Raw genomic sequence first — 19,598 nt, forward strand, 5'->3', positions numbered from 1 at the left:
ACTTACGACGATGGTGTCACCCGAAGCCAGCTGCTACTAATGAAGATAGTGCGTAGCGGGGTTGCTACTGCGCAGCTGCGTGGAGGCTCTTACGCAGCTTCTAGCCTACGCACGAGCTGAAATTTGTTTGGGAAACCCGGCCACTGACTGAAAATTGTTTGAATTCACATGCATAAACTCTCAACTACTGTACAATATAGCATTCAACAGCTGTATTTGTTGGAATCATGTTTAGAAGATGCAATTCGCTCTCACAATAAAAATCACTCCATTTACCATGAAAAGCTGCACTTTCTGAAGAAAAAAATCTTGCTGCAATGAGTCCAAATTATAATTATTGGCTAATTAATTAACTGGGGAAAATGCATAATATCTGAAGCATGAAACAATGTCTTCGGGGCAGCCCTGGTGATGTTAAACTTGTGTTTAACATCACATTTAATGGTAGTGACGCTACATTAACTGGTGATAATGTATTACCTGGTGGTGTACTTTGTGGTGTAGTCTGTAGTATAGTACTTTGTGGTGTAGTTTGGGATGTAGTCTGTAGTGTAGTACTTTGTGGTGTAGTTTGGGATGTAGTCTGTAGCGTAGTACTTTGTGGTGTAGTTTGGGATGTAGTCTGTAGCGTAGTCTGTGGTGTAGTTAGTGGGGTAGTCTGTGGTGTAGTTTGGGGTGTCGTCTGTAGTGTAGTAGTTTGTGGTGTAGACTGTGGTGTAGTTTGGGGTGTAGTCTGGGGTGTAATTTGGGGTGTAGTCTGAGGTGTAGTTTGGGGTGTAGTCTGAGGTGTAGTTTGGGGTGTAGTCTGTGGTGTAGTTTGGGGTGTAGTATGTGGTGTAGTTTGGGGTGTAGTATGTGGTGTAGTTTGGGGTGTAGTATGTGTTGTAGTTTGGGGTGTAGTTAGTGGTGTAGTTTGGGGTGCAGTCTGTGGTGTAGTTTGGGGTGTAGTCTGTGGTGTAGTTAGTGGTGTAGTTTGGGGTGTAGTCTGTGGTGTAGTTAGTGGTGTAGTAGTCTGTGGTGTAGTTTGGGGTGTAGTTAGGGGTGTAGTTAGTGGTGTAGTTTGGGGTGTAGTCTGTGGTGTAGTTTGGGGTGTAGTCTGTGGTGTAGTCTGTGGTGTAGTTTGGGGTGTAGTCAGTGGTGTAGCTGGAGCACAAAAGATAGGACAAAATAAGTTGCTGGAAGTTGATATTATGACGAATGACGAATGTCATTAAACAGACCATTTTGGAAATGTATAGCCTATAATGAGACAGTATAATATAGACAGTACATGAGATATATAGCCCACTTTCAAATGCCTGAATATTTATCTTAATGGATTTCTTCTTTTTACTGATTCTAAGACTGTTAACAATGTCTTTAATATAAAGGGTAATTTCTGTTCATTCATTTTTTTCAAAGTGGAAATGACTGTTTATTAAATTGCATTACCTGCTGGAGAAGTTGCAATGATCGTTGTTAAAGGTGCGGCTGTTGTCGCTTGAGTCGATGACACAACTACAATGTAAAAAGAAAGACGTTGCATCAGTGCTTACCCTAATACATAATTCATCACAAGAAGTTGTATAGTTGTATTTTCTTGTTTTACCCTTGGCAACAAGGTGTTCACGGGAAGGGAGAAATTAGAGCTGGATGCAGCCTCCACAAGAGTTTCAGACACAGAAGTTGCATCTGGTACTGCATTCCCTTGGTTGAATATTAATTCAGCCTCAACCTTAATTGATCCAGCTTAATTTACTGGGGAAAATGCATAATATCTGAAACATGAAACAATGTCTTCGAGGCAGCCCTGTTGATGTTAACCTTGTGTTTAACATCACATTAAATGTAACTTTACCATTAAATGGTAAAGTTACATTTAATGGTAGTGACGCTACATTAACTGGTGATAATGTATTACCTGGTGGTGTACTTTGTGGTGTAGTCTGTAGTATAGTACTTTGTGGTGTAGTTTGGGATGTAGTCTGTAGCGTAGTACTTTGTGGTGTAGTTTGGGGTGTAGTCTGTAGCGAAGTACTTTGTGGTGTAGTTTGGGATGAAGTCTGTAGCGCAGTAGTTTGTGGTGTAGTTTGGGATGAAGTCTGTAGCGTAGTACTTTGTGGTGTAGTTTGGGGTGTAGTCTGTAGCATAGTACTTTGTGGTGTAGTTTGGGATGTAGTCTGTAGCGTAGTCTGTGGTGTGGTCTGTTGTGTAGTTAGTGGTGTAGTTTGGGTTGTAATCTGTGGTGTAGTTAGTGGTGTAGTCTGTGGTGTAGTTTGGGATGTAGTTTGGGGTGTAGTCTGGGGTGTAATTTGGGGCGTAGTCTGTGGTGTAGTTTGGGGTGTAGTTAGTGGTGTAGTCTGTGGTGTAGTTTGGGGTGTAGTCTGTGGTGTGGTTTGGGGTGTAGTTAGTGGTGTAGTCTGTGGTGTAGTTTGGGGTGTAGTTTGGGGTGTAGTCAGTGGTGTAGCTGGAGCACAAAAGATAGGACAAAATGAGTTGCTGGAAGTTGATATTACTAATGACGAATGTCATTAAACAGACTATTTTGGAAATGTATAATCTATAATGAGACAGTATAATATAGACAGTACATGAGATATATAGCCCACTTTCAAATGCCTGAATATTTATCTTAATGGATTTCTTCTTTTTACTGATTCTAAGACTGTTAACAATGTCTTTAATATAAAGGGTAATTTCTGTTCATTGTTTTTTTTTTGGAGGGTTCAGCTATATTTGACAGGAGTCAAAGTTGAAATGACTGTTGATTAAATTGCATTACCTGCTGGAGAAGTTGCAATGATCGTTGTTAAAGGTGCGGCTGTTGTCGCTTGAGTTGATGACACAACTACAATGTAAAAAGAAAGACGTTGCATCAGTGCTTACCCTAATACATAATTCATCACAAGAAGTTGTATTGTTGTATTTTCTTGTTTTACCCTTGGCAACAATAGATTGTGTGTTCACGGGAAGGGAGAAATTAGAGCTGGATGCAGCCTCCACAAGAGTTTCAGACACAGAAGTTGCATCTGGTACTGCATTCCCTTGGTTGAATATTAATTCAGCCTCAACCTTAATTGATCCAGCTTAATTTACTGGGGAAAATGCATAATATCTGAAACATGAAACAATGTCTTCGAGGCAGCCCTGGTGATGTTAACCTTGTGTTTAACATCACATTAAATGTAACTTTACCATTAAATGGTAAAGTTACATTTAATGGTAGTGACGCTACATTAACTGGTGATAATGTATTACCTGGTGGTGTACTTTGTGGTGTAGTCTGTAGCATAGTACTTTGTGGTGTAGTTTGGGATGTAGTCTGTAGCGTAGTACTTTGTGGTGTAGTTTGGGGTGTAGTCTGTAGCGTAGTACTTTGTGGTGTAGTTTGGGGTGTAGTCTGTAGCGTAGTACTTTGTGGTGTAGTCTGTAGCGTAGTAGAAGGTGCAGCAGTGGTGGCAACGGTTGCACTAACGGTGCCGGAGATGACGTTCAGGGAGGTGGAACCACTGCTAATTGCAGTAGTCATCGCTGTTTCTACTGTGCTTGTAGAAGGAACGGAGTCTTTTGGGAACACCAGACTCATTTGAGCAACAACTGATCCTGACCTGTAATGTGTGAGAAAGAGGATGTGAATTTTAAATTGCAAATAATTGCCAAACTCATAATTGGACGAAAGCAATGAATCAAAACTCTGTCTTACGTGAAACTGTCGACTATAGAGCGTTTGAAAGTGGTAGTGCCACTGCTGCTGCTGCTGTAAATCGAGTTTACCTGAAAGAAAAGAATGCAAATGCAGAATTGTTTAGCTCAATTGCTGATGGAAATATTGTGTCCCAACTAGTAAATGCTAACCTGCACTGCAATGCTGTGAAGTTTAACAAAGTTTAACCCCCCCCCTTTTCTCTTTCATTTTTCTGATATCCTTCAAACCGAAAAATATCCATCCACCGAAAAATTGCATTAATTCCATTATTTACTTGAAGGACCACAATGGAAACAAGCCATCAGGGTTTTTTGTGTTATGCTTTTAGCATTATTGTACCTGTACCTTTTGCAAACTGCTAATAAAGTATTCAATCAATCAATCAATCAATTCACATCTGACTTAAATTAGATAAATACATAGTAAAAGCTCCATTCCTGCCTGCATTGCATATTGATAATAAGTTAGAATTTAGAATGTTCTTGCTTAAGTACAACGAGCACATCATTTGTCTTACTTGTGAGACCACTGTGGCAGCCAAAGTCTTAAACGCTGTGGTAGATGAGTCGGAGAGATCAGAGCTGAAGGTTTCGTCGAGACTAAACTTAAGAGTTACGGTGTCTTCATCAGCAGTAGGAGCATCTGTCGAGACAGTGGTGGCAGCAACCGTAGCAGTTGCAACTGTGGTGGGAGCGGACGTAATATTTGCAACTGTGGTGGGAGCGGATGTTACATTTGCAACGGTGGTGGGAGGGGTTGTAACAATGGCAGCAGTGGTGGGAGCAACTGTTGCTGTTTCTGTACCTATAAAAAAACAAAAGCAGTGTAAATTAGTGCATAACCTTGAGTAGCAATAAAAGCAGCAACGGTTGCAGCTTTCGTCAGATTTGAAAGGAAAGACAAAAAACACATACTTGTTGCCACAACTGTTGATGGATTCACAGGAAGGGACAAGCCTGAACTGCTGTTTGTCGCAGCCTCCACTAAAGTGTTTGCCACAGCATTGGTTGTTGGTAACGTAGAGTTGGCATCGTTAAATTCCAGGGTCGCATTAACCACAATTGAACCTTGGCTGTGAAAAGATGATTATTGTCATATATTTTTTATTTTTATGGATTGTGATGTCATGTATATTTTTTGGACAAAATCTGTAGGAATAAAATGTGTTTTGGAATCATCTGCCTCCTGGTGACGCTATAATAGGGTAATGTCAAAATCGGGCAATCGTACACTGCGTTCAAGATCTGAGGCATTTTGTTCAAAACGGGCCACTACAACTAACTTTAGATGTCAATCTTAAAGTTATGAACAAACTAAACAATGTTGTAATCATTTGGTCCATCAGATGTCATGTCAAGAACATACCTGAAGCCATTAATCACAGTTCGAAAGAAGTTAGGATATTGTGCTCTATACAGATTGTCCAGCTGTAAAAAGAACACAGAAAACATATTGCAAATACGCACGCGCGCACACGCACACACACACACACACACACACACACACACACACACACACACACACACACACACACACACACGTGTATATATTAGTATTATTCAATGATAATAAAACATAATAATGTATTATTAATTCCCTGTAGAGTCCTTGAGTAATATTTGACAGGTCATACAGTGTGAACTTACCGCTGTGGCAACTTGGGTTGATAAGTTTTGGAATGCTGCTGAGTTTGGATTTAATAGATCTGCTGTGAAGTTTTGCTGTAGTTTGAATTCCAGCACAATCGTTGCCACGGATGCTGGAGCACAAAAAATGTGATATTAATAATGACGAAGTCAGATTAATTTGCAATAAAGATGTATTGACGCATGGTTAAATTGTTTCACTTGATATTGTATGTAGTAGCAATTACTGTAGGTGTAGTAACAGGTGTAATAGCTAGTGGTAAATAGAATGGTGTATTATTGTTGTGACAGAGGTCAATAGCATTGACTGATGGTCAGGTTGTGTTTAGTGTAGGTTGGGCCCGGGATATACCAATATCCAGATACTTGTTTGGCATATTGGTATTAAACATCATTTCAATATGTATATGCTTTATTGATTATTTATATTGACATCTTAATCATGGCACAGACACGGCATGTGTGCACAAGTTGGTTTTATGAGGACTGTTGTTTCTGTACATGCATACTGCGAATATCAACAAAAGTCTACACGTTTCATACTCTCTTGGTGATTTCATTCCCTTTAGAGACAAGACCATGGTGCAGTGCATATCTTGATACACTAACATTGATCTTGTGAGCCAGATTATACTGAAGATGGCTATTTCCCTTTGCTGATGAGGCAATGCAAGTGGTCAGTTTACAGCAGACCACTATAAAATTACTTCACTAGAAGAACATATTGTGTAACTAAGACATTGGCTGCGTTTCCCAAAGAGATTCGTAGAGATACTGCGTAGAGATGCTGCGTAGAGATGCTGCGCAGGTCCTACGAAGGGTCTTACGTGCGTCCACACAGGCTGCGCAGTACCTTAGCAGGCAGGTAAGAGCCTGCGATTTCAGGTCATGCGTAGCCTACGCAACTTGCGTAAGAGCCTCCTACACAGCTGGGACTCGGCGAAATGTACGTTCTACCCTCATTAGTAGCAGCTGGTTGTGCCCTACGTGATATCTAAACTGGCTTCAGGAAACACCATCGTCGTAGGTTCCCAAGTCCACGGCGTTACGTGTGTGCAGTGCCGCTTTAGACTCCACTGGGGCTCTACGCATGATACGGGAAACATGCACGCGCGCGCGCGATTTTTTTTCGGGTTTCCCGCGGATAAAGTTACTTTTTTTGTTACTTTATTTCGGTTTTAGGGTGACAAGCAGCGCTGCGCAGCCTGTGCTGATGTGAACGCAGTAATGCACGTTATTTTCTGCTGAAGGGAGGGGGCGGAGAGGGGGCTCCTTTGATCGGCGGGTAGGCGGGGCCCCACGCAACCTGCGTAGTGTGTAGTGAGCAGCGGCCCTGCGTGTGTGCTAAAACTACATTCGGGAAACAGCATGCATGTATCCTACTCCTCCAGTAGGATACATGCTTGGAGTGGTTGCAGCCCTGAGTGCTGTCCTACGCAGCAGTTTGTTACGAGCGCCCTGGGGCGCTCGTAACACCCATCGTAGCGAAATAGATCTATGAAAAGACCGACCGACCACACACACACACACACACACACACACACACACACACACACACACACACACACACACACACACACACACATATACATACATACATACAGTAAATACACAGACACACATATAATTGATATATAATTGATATATATATACATTTTATATATATACATATATATATAAATTACAGCCGGGCCGGTGCGTAACCTGCGATGCCTACCCAAAAAAACAGACATACAAGCTGTCAACGCATTGCGACATGCCGTGTCGATAGCTTGCAGATCTGTTCTTTTGGGTAGGGCGAGCGGCTGCGCTGCTTCGTCCTCTATGAATGAACCCGAAGTTTACAAATTGTACTCTCACGGATGATCCGATCATCTGATAAAAATATTAAGCATATGCCAAGTTAACTAAAGGTAAATAAATGATGCTGAGCTAAACATGTTTCCTTAATTTCGAAGTTTTATAGTTAAACGTTATGATGAAAGTCCCCAGTTCCTCTCACAAAGTGACAGCTGTTGCGCTCGCCATGTTTATGAATGGTTAAAAAATATTTTGAAAATAGCACATCTACAAGCTCAAAACGCCTCACAAACTTGTAGATCTGCTATTTTCAAATGATTTTAATACATATTAAATTTGGGAAATGGGACATTCTGCATACCTTTACTTTTGGTATTTTAGGTATATTTAATTTACTTGCATAATGGGGACACTTTAGTGTTTTATTTACCTTGCAAATGTCACCTCACCGCTGTAATTTAATTCATAAATATATTATTCAAAAGTTGTATTTGGAGTGGACTGCTTCAGGACATCTGACAGTTGGCTCTGGTATTTTTATGATCCATTTCACTGTATATATTCGCAAAGGGTGTTTAAACTGCTGTGTAGCGTAGGACAGCACTACGTAGTTTACGTAGGCTTGGTCCAGGAGGTCTTTACGTGCATGCTGTCTCCCGAATGTAGTTTTAGCACACACGTAACGCCGTGCACTCGAGAACTTACGACGATGGTGTCACCCGAAGCCAGTTTAGATAGCACGTAGGGCACAACCAGCTGCTACTAATGAAGATAGTGCGTAGCGGGGTTGCTACTGCGCAGCTGCGTGGAGGCTCTTACGCAGCTTCTAGCCTACGCACGAGCTGAGATTCGTTTGGGAAACCCGGCCACTGACTGAAAATTGTTTGAATTCACATGCATAAATTCTAAACTACTGTACAATATAGCATTCAACAGCTGTATTTGTTGGAATCATGTCTGGAAGATGCAATTCGCTCTCACAATAAAAATCACTCCATTTACCATGAAAAGCTGCACTTTTTGAAGAAAACAATCTTGCTGCAATGAGTCCAAATTATAATTATTGGCTAATTAATTTAAAGGGGATAATGCATAATATCTGAAGCATGAAACAATGTCTTCGAGGCAGCCCTGGTGATGTTAAACTTGTGTTTAACATCACATGAAATGTAACTTTACCATTAAATGGTAAAGTTACATTTAATGGTAGTGACGCTACATTAACTGGTGATAATGTATTACCTGGTGGTGTACTTTGTGGTGTAGTCTGTAGTATAGTACTTTGTGGTGTAGTTTGGGATGTAGTCTGTAGCGTAGTACTTTGTGGTGTAGTTTGGGGTGTAGTCTGTAGCGTAGTACTTTGTGGTGTAGTTTGGGATGTAGTCTGTAGCGTAGTCTGTGGTGTAGGTTGGGGTGTCGTCTGTAGTGTAGTAGTTTGTGGTGTAGTTTGGGGTGTAATTTCGGGTGTAGTCTGAGGTGTAGTTTGGGGTGTAGTCTGTGGTGTAGTTTGGGGTGTAGTTAGTGGTGTAGTTTGGGGTGTAGTCTGTGGTGTAGTTTGGGGTGTAGTCTGTGGTGTAGTCTGTGGTGTAGTCAGTGGTGTAGCTGGAGCACAAAAGATAGGACAAAATGAGTTGCTGGAAGTTGATATTACTAATGACGAATGTCATTAAACAGACCATTTTGGAAATGTATAGCCTATAATGAGACAGTATAATATAGACAGTACATGAGATATATAGCCCACTTTCAAATGCCTGAATATTTATCTTAATGGATTTCTTCTTTTTACTGATTCTAAGACTGTTAACAATGTCTTTAATATAAAGGGTAATTTCTGTTCATTGATTTTTTTCAAAGTGGAAATGACTGTTTATTAAATTGCATTACCTGCTGGAGAAGTTGCAATTATCGTTGTTAAAGGTGCGGCTGTTGTCGCTTGAGTTGATGACACAACTACAATGTAAAAAGAAAGACGTTACATCAGTGCTTACCCTAATACATAATTCATCACAAGAAGTTCTATAGTTGTATTTTCTTGTTTTACCCTTGGCAACAATAGATTGTGTGTTCACGGGAAGGGAGAAATTAGAGCTGGATGCAGCCTCCACAAGAGTTTCAGACACAGAAGTTGCATCTGGTACTGCATTCCCTTGGTTGAATATTAATTCAGCCTCAACCTAATTGATCCAGTTTAATTTACTGGGGAAAATGCATAATATCTGAAGCATGAAACAATGTCTTCGAGGCAGCCCTGTTGATGTTAAACTTGTGTTTAACATCACATTAAATGTAACTTTCACATTAAATGGTAAAGTTACATTTAATGGTAGTGACGCTACATTAACTGGTGATAATGTATTACCTGGTGGTGTACTTTGTGGTGTAGTCTGTAGTATAGTACTTTGTGGTGTAGTTTGGGATGTAGGCTGTAGCCTAGTACTTTGTGGTGTAGTTTGGGGTGTAGTCTGTAGCGAAGTACTTTGTGGTGTAGTTTGGGGTGTAGTCTTTAGCGTAGTACTTTGTGGTGTAGTTTGGGATGTAGTCTGTAGCGTAGTCTGTGGTGTAGTTAGTGGGGTAGTCTGTGGTGTAGTTTGGGGTGTAGTCTGTGGTGTAGTTTGGGGTGTAGTTAGTGGTGTAGTCTCTGGTGTAGTTTGGGGTGCAGTCTGTGGTGTAGTTAGTGGTGTAGTCTGTGGTGTAGTTTGAGGTGTAGTCTGTGGTGTAGTTAGTGGGGTAGTCTGTGGTGTAGTTTGGGGTGTAGTTTTTGGTGTAGTTTGGGGTGTAGTATGTGGTGTAGTCTGTAGTGTAGTTTGGGGTGTAGTCTGTGGTATAGTTTGGGGTGTAGTAGTTTGGGGTGTAGTTAGTGGTGTAGTTTGGGGTGTAGTCTGTGGTGTAGTTTGGGGTGTAGTCTGTGGTGTAGTTTGTGGTGTAGTCTGTGGTGTAGGTTGGGGTGTAGTCTCTGGTGTAGTTTGGGGTGTAGTCTGTGGTGTAGTTAGTGGTGTAGTCTGTGGTGTAGTTTCGGGTGTAGTCTGGGGTGTAGTCTGTGGTGTAGTTAGTGGTGTAGTCTGTGGTGTAGTTAGTGGTGTAGTCTGTGGTGTAGTTAGTGGTGTAGTCTGTGGTGTAGTTAGTGGTGTAGTTTGGGGTGTAGTCAGTGGTGTAGCTGGAGCACAAAAGATAGGACAAAATGAGTTGCTGGAAGTTGATATTACTAATGACGAATGTCATTAAACAGACCATTTTGGAAATGTTTAGCCTATAATGAGACAGTATAATATAGACAGTACGTGAGATATATAGCCCACTTTCAAATGCCTGAATATTTATCTTAATGGATTTCTTCTTTTTACTGATTCTAAGACTTTTAACAATGTCTTTAATATAAAGGTTAATTTATGCTCATTGATTCTTTTGGAGGGTTCAGCTTTATTTGACAGGAGTCAAAGTTGAAATGACTGTTGATTAAATTGCCTTACCTGCTGGAGAAGTTGCAATGATTGTTGTTGAAGGTGCGGCTGTTGTCGCTTGAGTTGATGACACAACTACAATGTAAAAAGAAAGACGTTACATCAGTGCTTAACCTAATACATAATACATCACAAGAAGTTGTATAGTTGTATTTTCTTTTTTTTACCCTTGGCAACAATAGATTGTGTGTTCACGGGAAGGGAGAAATTAGAGCTGGATGCAGCCTCCACAAGAGTTTCAGACACAGAAGTTGCATCTGGTACAGCATTCCCTTGGTTTAATATTAATTCAGCCTCAACCTTAATTGATCCAGTTTAATTTACTGGGGAAAATGCATAATATCTGAAGCTTGAAACAATATCTTCGGGGCAGCCCTGGTGATGTTAAACTTGTGTTTAACATCACATTAAATGTAACTTTACCCAGCAAACACATTCAGGACCCGGACCAATCAGTGACGTCTCGATTGGGGCTAGATCAAGTCAAACCAAGACAAGTCAGATCTGGCCCAGAATATCACCTGATTTCAACCAAAATTAATCCTGACCACAAAAACGTCTTCCAGGACGTCATCTAAACACATTTCTCATCACCCAAAATTGCTGTCCAAATGTCCATATGATGTCCCGGTGATGACGTCCTGTAAATGACGTAAAGATCATCCCCATATGGGCTGTGATCTGGCCTAGTCCTGAACGTCATCGGGGTGATGACCGGGCGTCATCATAACGTCATCATGACGTCATTGTGCTTGCTGGGTACCATGAAATGGTAAAGTTACATTTAATGGTAGTGACGCTACATGAACTGGTGATAATGTATTACCTGGTGGTGTACTTTGTGGTGTAGTCTGTAGCGTAGTACTTTGTGGTGTAGTTTGGGGTGTAGTTTGGGGTGTAGTCTGAGGTGTAGTTTGGGGTGTAGTCTGTAGCGTAGTTTGGGGTGTCGTTTGGGGTGTAGTCTCTGGTGTAGTTTGTGGTGTAGTCTTGGGTGTAGTCTGTGGTGTAGTTTGGGGTGTGGTCTGTGGTATAGTTTGGGGTGTGGTCTGTGGTGTAGTCTTGGGTGTAGTCTGTGGTGTAGTTTGGGGTGAAGTCTGTGGTGTAGTTACTGGTGTCGTCTGTGGTGTAGTTTGGGGTGTAGTTTGGGGTGTAGTCTGTGGTGTAGCTGGAGCACAAAAGATAGGACAAAATGAGTTGCTGGAAGTTGATATTACTAATGACGAATGTCATTAAACAGACCATTTCGGAAATATATAGCCTATAATGAGACAGTATAATATAGACAGTACATGAGATATATAGCCCACTTTCAAATGCCTGAATATTTATCTTAATGGATTTCTTCTTTTTACTGATTCTAAGACTGTTAACAATGTCTTTAATATAAAGGGTAATTTATGTTCATTGATTCTTTTGGAGGGTTCAGCTTTATTTGACAGGAGTCAAAGTTGAAATGACTGTTGATTAAATTGCATTACCTGCTGGAGAAGTTGCAATGATTGTTGTTGAAGGTGCGGCTGTTGTCGCTTGAGTTGATGACACAACTACAATGTAAAAAGAAAGATGTTACATCAGTGCTTACCCTAATACATAATACATCACAAGGGAATGCAGTTGTATAGTTGTATTTTCTTTTTTTTACCCTTGGCAACAATAGATTGTGTGTTCACGGGAAGGGAGAAATTAGAGCTGGATGCAGCCTCCACAAGAGTTTCAGAGACAGAAGTTGCATCTGGTACTGCATTCCCTTGGTTGAATATTAATTCAGCCTCAACCTTAATTGATCCAGTTTAATTTACTGGGGAAAATGCATAATATCTGAAGCTTGAATCTTCGGGGCAGCCCTGGTGATCTTAAACTTGTGTTTAACATCACATTAAATGTAACTTTACCCAGCAAGCACATTCAGGACCCGGACCAATTAGTGACGTCTCGATTGGGGCTAGATCAAGTCAAACCAAGACAAGTCAGATCTGGCCCAGAATATCACCTGATTTCAACCAAAATTAATCCTAACCACAAAAACGTCACTTCCAGGACGTCATTTAAACACATTTCTCATCACCCAAAATGACTGTCCAAATGTCCATATGATGTCCCGGTGATGACGTCCTGTAAATGACGTAAATATCATCCCCATATGGCTGTGATCTGGCCTAGTCCTGAACGTCATCGGGGTGATGACCGGGCGTCATCATAACGTCATCATGACGTCATTGTGCTTACTGGGTACCATTAAATGGTAAAGTTACATTTAATGGTAGTGACGCTACATTAACTGATGATAATGTATTACCTGGTGGTGTACTTTGTGGTGTAGTCTGTAGCGTAGTACTTTGTGGTGTAGTTTGGGGTGTAGTTTGGGGTGTAGTCTTAGGTGTAGTTTGGGGTGTAGTCTGCAGCGTAGTCTGTGGTGTCGTTTGGGGTGTAGTCTGTGGTGTAGTTTGTAGAGTAGTTTGTGGTGTAGTCTGTGGTGTAGTTTGGGGTGTGGTCTGTGGTATAGTTTGGGGTGTAGTTTGGGGTGTAGTCTGTGGTGTAGTTTGGGGTGACGTCTGTGGTGTAGTCTGGGGTGTAGTCTGTGGTGTAGTTTGGGGTGTAGTCTGTGGTGTAGTTAGTGGTGTCGTCTGTGGTGTAGTTTGGGGTGTCGTTTGGGGTGTAGTCTGTGGTGTAGTTAGTGGTGTAGTTTGGGGTGTAGTCAGTGGTGTAGCTGGAGCACAAAAGATAGGACAAAATGAGTTGCTGGAAGTTGATATTACTAATGACGAATGTCATTAAACAGACCATTTTGGAAATATATAGCCTATAATGAGACAGTATAATATAGACAGTACATGACATATATAGCCCACTTTCAAATGCCTGAATATTTATCTTAATGGATTTCTTATTTTTACTGATTTTAAGACTGTTAACAATGTCTTTAATATAAAGGGTAATTTATGTTCATTGATTCTTTTGGAGGGTTCAGCTTTATTTGACAGGAGTCAAAGTTGAAATGACTGTTGATTAAATTGCATTACCTGCTGGAGAAGTTGCAATGATTGTTGTTGAAGGTGCGGCTGTTGTCGCTTGAGTTGATGACACAACTACAATGTAAAAAGAAAGACGTTACATCAGTGCTTACCCTAATACATAATACATCACAAGAAGTTTTATAGTTGTATTTTCTTTTTTTTACCCTTGGCAACAATAGATTGTGTGTTCACGGGAAGGGAGAAATTAGAGCTGGATGCAGCCTCCACAAGAGTTTCAGACACAGAAGTTGCATCTGGTACTGCATTCCCTTGGTTGAATATTAATTCAGCCTCAATCTTAATTGATCCAGTTTAATTTACTGGGGAAAATGCATAATATCTGAAGCTTGAAACAATATCTTCGGGGCAGCCCTGGTGATGTTAAACTTGTGTTTAACATCACATTAAATGTAACTTTACCATGAAATGGTAAAGTTACATTTAATGGTAGTGACGCTACATTAACTGGTGATAATGTATTACCTGGTGGTGTACTTTGTGGTGTAGTCTGTAGTATAGTACTTTGTGGTGTAGTTTGGGATGTAGTCTGTAGCGTAGTACTTTGTGGTGTAGTTTGGGGTGTAGTTTGGGGTGTAGTATGAGGTGTAGTTTGGGGTGTAGTCTGTAGCGTAGTATGTGGTGTCGTTTGGGGTGTAGTCTGTGGTGTAGTTTGTGGTGTAGTCTGGGATGTAGTTTGTGGTGTAGTCTGTGGTGTAGTTTGTGGTGTAGTCTTGGGTGTAGTCTGTGTTGTAGTTTGGGGTGTAGTTTGGGGTGTAGTTTGGGGTGAAGTCTGTGGTGTAGTTAGTGGTGTAGTTTGGGGTGTAGTCTGTGGTGTAGTCTGGGGTGTAGTCTGTGGTGTAGTTAGTGGTGTCGTCTGTGGTGTAGTTTGGGGTGTAGTCTGTGGTGTCGTCTGTGGTGTAGTTTGGGGTGTAGTCTGTGGTGTAGTTTGGGGTGTAGTCAGTGGTGTAGCTGGAGCACAAAAGATAGGACAAAATGAGTTGCTGGAAGTTGATATTACTAATGACGAATGTCATTAAACAGACCATTTTGGAAATGTCTGTTATTATAGCCTATAATTGAGACAGTATAATATAGACAGTATATGAGATATATAGCCCACTTTCAAATGCCTGAATATTTATCTTAATGGATTTCTTCTTTTTACTGATTCTAAGACTGTTAACAATGTCTGTAATATAAAGGGTAATTTATGTTCATTGATTCTTTTGGAGGGTTCAGCTTTATTTGACAGGAGTCAAAGTTGAAATGACTGTTGATTAAATTGCATTACCTGCTGGAGAAGTTGCAATGATCGTTGTTAAAGGTGCGGCTGTTGTCGCTTGAGTTGATGACACAACTACAATGTAAAAAGAAAGACGTTACATCAGTGCTTACCCTAGTTCATCACAAGAAGTTGTATAATTGTATTTTCTTTTTTTTACCCTTGGCAACAATAGATTGTGTGTCCACGGGAAAGGAGAAATTAGTGCTGGATGCAGCCTCCACAAGAGTTTCAGACACAGAAGTTGCATTTGGTGCTGCATTCCCTTCGTTGAATATCAATTCAGCCTCAACCTTAATTGATCCATTGCTGCAAAAGAGATGTTGATAAGTTGCATTATTATTATTGCTGCTGCTACTACTAGGCTACTACTTTATTTATGGCATCGTTATTTATGATTGCATAAAAAGTACAAAGGAATTCTATAAATAATTATAAAGCATTCCTAAGTAATACAGTAAAGACCATTGTTGCATACCTGAAGCCTGTTACAACAGTGCGGTTGAAATTAGGAAATTTCGCTGAGTAGACATCGTTCATCTGTAAACAACAAAAAGATGGTCACTGACATGATAACTGTACAAAAGAGCAACACCTTTCCATACAGTGTGTTTCATTGTAAACTTCAGTTTTATTCCTATGTCAGAGATGTATATATTATCATTAAAGTTATGATATGAGGAATTCCTGAAGCTATGTGATTTATTTTATTGACTGGCTGTACGTCATGATAATTAACTTACCGCTGATTCTACATTGGCTGCCAAGTCCCTGAATGCGGCAGAGGATTTATCTGCAAGTTCTGGTTTGAAGATTTCCATTATTTTGAATTCCAACGCAATCTTTGGCTCTGCTGGTGGTGTAGGTGTTGTAGCTGCAAGTGGTGATGAAGTCACAGTCACTGGTGGTGAAGTCACAGTCACTGGTGGTGAAGTCACAGTCACAAGTGGTGATGAAGTCACAGTCGCTGGTGGTGAAGTCACAGTCACTGGTGGTGAAGTCACAGTCACTGGTGGTGAAGTCACAGTCACTGGTGGTGAAGTCACAGTCACTGGTGGTGAAGTAACATTTGCCACAGTGGTGGGAGCGGACGTTACATTTGCAACGGTGGTGGGAGGGGTCGTAACAATGGCAGCACTGGTGGGAGCGACTGTTGTTGTTTCTGTACCTATAAAAAAAACAAAAGCAGTGTAAATTAGTGCATAACATTGAGTAGCAATGAAAGCAGCAATGGTTGCAGCTTTCTGTCAGATTTGAAAGAAAAGAGAAAAAAATCTGTATATTGACCCATGGTTAAATTGTTTCACTTGATATTGTATATGTAGTAGCAATTACTGTAGGTGTAGTAACAGGTGTAATAGCTAATGGTAAATAGAATGGTGTATTATTGTTGTGACAGAGGTCAATAGCATTGACTGATGGTCAGGTTGTGTTTAGTGTAGGTTGGGCCCGGGATATACCAATATCCAGATACTTGTTTGGCATATTGGTATTAAACATCATTTCAATATGTATATGCTTTATTGATTATTTATATTGACATCTTAATCATGGCACAGACACGGCATGTGTGCACACGTTGGTTTTATGAGGAGTGTTGTTTCTGTATATGCATACTGCGAATATCAACAAAAGTCTACACGTTTCATACTCTCATGGTGATTTCATTCCCTTTAGAAACAAGACCATGGTGCAGTGCATATCTTGATACACTAACATTGATATTGTGAGCCAGATTATACTGAAGATGGCTATTTCCCTTTGCTGATGAGGCAATGCAAGTGGTCAGTTTACAGCAGACTTTTCTCTAAATGGAAATGGTGATCTTTATAAAAGAAACTCAGACATTGACTGAACATTTTTTCTATTCACATGCATGAATTCTCAACTACAATATAGCATTCAACAGCTGTATTTGTTGGAATCATGTTTGGAAGATGCAATTCACTCTCAAAATAAAAATCACTCCATTTACCATGAAGAGCTGCACTTTCTGAAGAAAACAATCTTGCTGCAATGAGTCCAAATTATAATGATTGGCTAATTCATTTACTGGGGAAAATGCATAATATCTGAAGCATAAAACAATGTCTTCGGGGCAGCCCTGGTGATGTTAAACTTGTGTTTAACATCACATTAAATGTAACTTTACCATTAAATGGTAAAGTTACATTTAATGGTAGTGACGCTACATTAACTGGTGATAATGTTTTACCTGGTGGTGTACTTTGTGGTGTAGTCTGTAGTATAGTACTTTGTGGTGTAGTCTGTAGTATAGTACTTTGTGGTGTAGTCTGTAGTATAGTACTTTGTGGTGTAGTCTGTAGCGTAGTACTTTGTGGTGTAGTTTGGGGTGTAGTCTGTAGCGTAGTACTTTGTGGTGTAGTTTGGGATGTAGTCTGTAGCGTAGTCTGTGGTGTAGTTAGTGGGGTAGTCTGTGGTGTAGTTTGGGGTGTTGTCTGTAGTGTAGTATTTTGTGGTGTAGTATGTAGTGTAGTCTGTGGTGTAGTTTGGGGTGTAGTTTGGGGTGTAGTCTGGGGTATAATTTGGGGTGTAGTCTGAGGTGTAGTTTGGGGTGTAGTCTGTAGCGTACTATGTGGTGTCGTTTGGGGTGTAGTCTGTAGCGTAGTACTTTGTGGTGTAGTTTGGGATGTAGTCTGTAGCGTAGTCTGTGGTGTAGTTAGTGGGGTAGTCTGTGGTGTAGTTTGGGGTGTCGTCTGTAGTGCAGTAGTTTGTGGTGTAGTCTGTGGTGTAGTTAGTGGTGTAGTCTGTGGTGTAGTTTGGGGTGTAGTTTGGGGTTTAGTCTCTGGTGTAGTTTGGGGTGTGGTCTGTGGTGTAGTTTGGGGTGTAGTCTGTGGTGTAGTTTGGGGTGTAGCCTGTGGTGTAGTTAGTGGTGTAGTCTGTGGTGTAGCTGGAGCACAAAAGATAGGACAAAATGAGTTGCTGAAAGTTGATATTACTAATGACGAATGTCATTAAACAGACCATTTTGGAAATGTACAGCCTATAATGAGACAGTATAATATAGACAGTACATGAGATATATAGCCCACTTTCAAATGCCTGAATATTTATCTTAATGGATTTCTTCTTTTTACTGATTCTAAGACTGTTAACAATGTCTTTAATATAAAGGGTAATTTATGTTCATTGATTTTTTTCAAAGTGGAAATGACTGTTTATTAAATTGCATTACCTGCTGGAGAAGTTGCAATGACTGTTGTTAAAGGTGCGGCTGTTGTCGCTTGAGTCGATGACACAACTACAATGTAAAAAGAAAGACGTTACATCAGTGCTTACCCTAATACAGAATTCATCACAAGAAGTTGTATAGTTGTATTTTCTTGTTTTACCCTTGGCAACAATAGATTGTGTGTTCACGGGAAGGGAGAAATTAGAGCTGGATGCAGCCTCCACAAGACTTTCAGACACAGAAGTTGCATCTAGTACTGCATTCCCATGGTTGAATATTAATTCAGCCTCAACCTTAATTGATCCAGCTTAATTTACTGGGGAAAATGCATAATATCTGAAGCATGAAACAATGTCTTCGAGGCAGCCCTGGTGATGTTAAACTTGTGTTTAACATCACATTAAATGTAACTTTCACATTAAATGGTAAAGTTATATTTAATGGTAGTGACGCTACATTAACTGGTGATAATGTATTACCTGGTGGTGTACTTTGTGGTGTAGTCTGTAGTATAGTACTTTGTGGTGTAGTCTGTAGCGTAGTACTTTGTGGTGTAGTTTGGGATGTAGGCTGTAGCGTAGTACTTTGTGGTGTAGTTTGGGGTGTAGTCTTTAGCGTAGTACTTTGTGGTGTAGTTTGGGATGTAGTCTGTAGCGTAGTCTGTGGTGTAGTTAGTGGGGTAGTCTGTGGTGTAGTTTGGGGTGTAGTCTGTAGTGTCGTTTGGGGTGTAGTTAGTGGTGTAGTCTGTGGTGTAGTTTGGGGTGTAGTCTGTGGTGTAGTTAGTGGTGTAGTCTGTGGTGTAGTTTGAGGTGTAGTCTGTGGTGTAGTTTGGGGTGTAGTCTGTGGTGTAGTTTGGGGTGTAGTCTGTGGTTTAGTTTGGGGTGTGGTCTGTGGTTTAGTTAGTGGTATAGTCTGTGGTGTAGTTAGTGGTGTAGTCTGTGGTGTAGTTTGGGGTGTAGTCAGTGGTGTAGCTGGAGCACAAAAGATAGGACAAAAAAGGAGTTGCTGGAAGTTGATATTACTAATGACGAATGTCATTAAACAGACCATTTTGGAAATGTATAGCCTATAATGAGACAGTATAATATAGACAGTACATGTGATATATAGCCCACTTTCAAATGCCTGAATATTTATCTTAATGGATTTCTTCTTTTTACTGATTCTAAGACTGTTAACAATGTCTTTAATATAAAGGGTAATTTATGTTAATTGATTTTTTTGGAGGGTTCAGCTATATTTGACAGGGGTCAAAGTTGAAATGACTGTTTATTAAATTGCATTACCTGCTGGAGAAGTTGCAATGATCGTTGTTAAAGGTGCGGCTGTTGTCCCTTGAGTCGATGACACAACTACAATGTAAAAAGAAAGACGTTACATCAGTGCTTACCCTAATACAGAATTCATCACAAGAAGTTGTATAGTTGTATTTTCTTGTTTTACCCTTGGCAACAATAGATTGTGTGTTCACGGGAAGGGAGAAATTAGAGCTGGATGCAGCCTCCAAAAGAGTTTCA

General features: G+C 40.5%; 1 protein-coding gene across 1 annotated transcript in view; it reads right to left on the reverse strand.

Moving 5' to 3' along the window:
• Positions 1-19,598, reverse strand: part of LOC311057224 (uncharacterized protein) — a 64,491-nt gene that overhangs the window by 20,789 nt on the left and 24,104 nt on the right. Inside the window, exons 14-34 of the mRNA XM_084074173.1 lie at positions 15,632-16,038; positions 15,367-15,428; positions 15,049-15,197; positions 14,898-14,963; positions 14,090-14,575; positions 13,613-13,678; positions 12,889-13,299; positions 12,071-12,136; positions 11,419-11,757; positions 10,602-10,667; positions 9,494-10,288; positions 9,019-9,084; positions 5,332-5,444; positions 5,051-5,112; positions 4,600-4,757; positions 4,203-4,489; positions 3,683-3,753; positions 3,238-3,587; positions 2,762-2,827; positions 1,901-2,446; positions 1,432-1,497 (exon numbers count right to left, since the gene is read on the reverse strand). Coding sequence (XP_083930299.1) covers positions 1,432-1,497; positions 1,901-2,446; positions 2,762-2,827; positions 3,238-3,587; positions 3,683-3,753; positions 4,203-4,489; positions 4,600-4,757; positions 5,051-5,112; positions 5,332-5,444; positions 9,019-9,084; positions 9,494-10,288; positions 10,602-10,667; positions 11,419-11,757; positions 12,071-12,136; positions 12,889-13,299; positions 13,613-13,678; positions 14,090-14,575; positions 14,898-14,963; positions 15,049-15,197; positions 15,367-15,428; positions 15,632-16,038 — 4,698 coding nt within the window. The remainder of the gene's footprint in view (positions 1-1,431; positions 1,498-1,900; positions 2,447-2,761; positions 2,828-3,237; positions 3,588-3,682; positions 3,754-4,202; positions 4,490-4,599; positions 4,758-5,050; positions 5,113-5,331; positions 5,445-9,018; positions 9,085-9,493; positions 10,289-10,601; positions 10,668-11,418; positions 11,758-12,070; positions 12,137-12,888; positions 13,300-13,612; positions 13,679-14,089; positions 14,576-14,897; positions 14,964-15,048; positions 15,198-15,366; positions 15,429-15,631; positions 16,039-19,598) is intronic.

Source organism: Gymnoscopelus microlampas (genome assembly GCF_963454915.1).
Source record: "Gymnoscopelus microlampas genome assembly, chromosome: 2".
In the NCBI taxonomy this organism is placed as follows: Eukaryota; Metazoa; Chordata; class Actinopteri; order Myctophiformes; family Myctophidae; genus Gymnoscopelus; species Gymnoscopelus microlampas.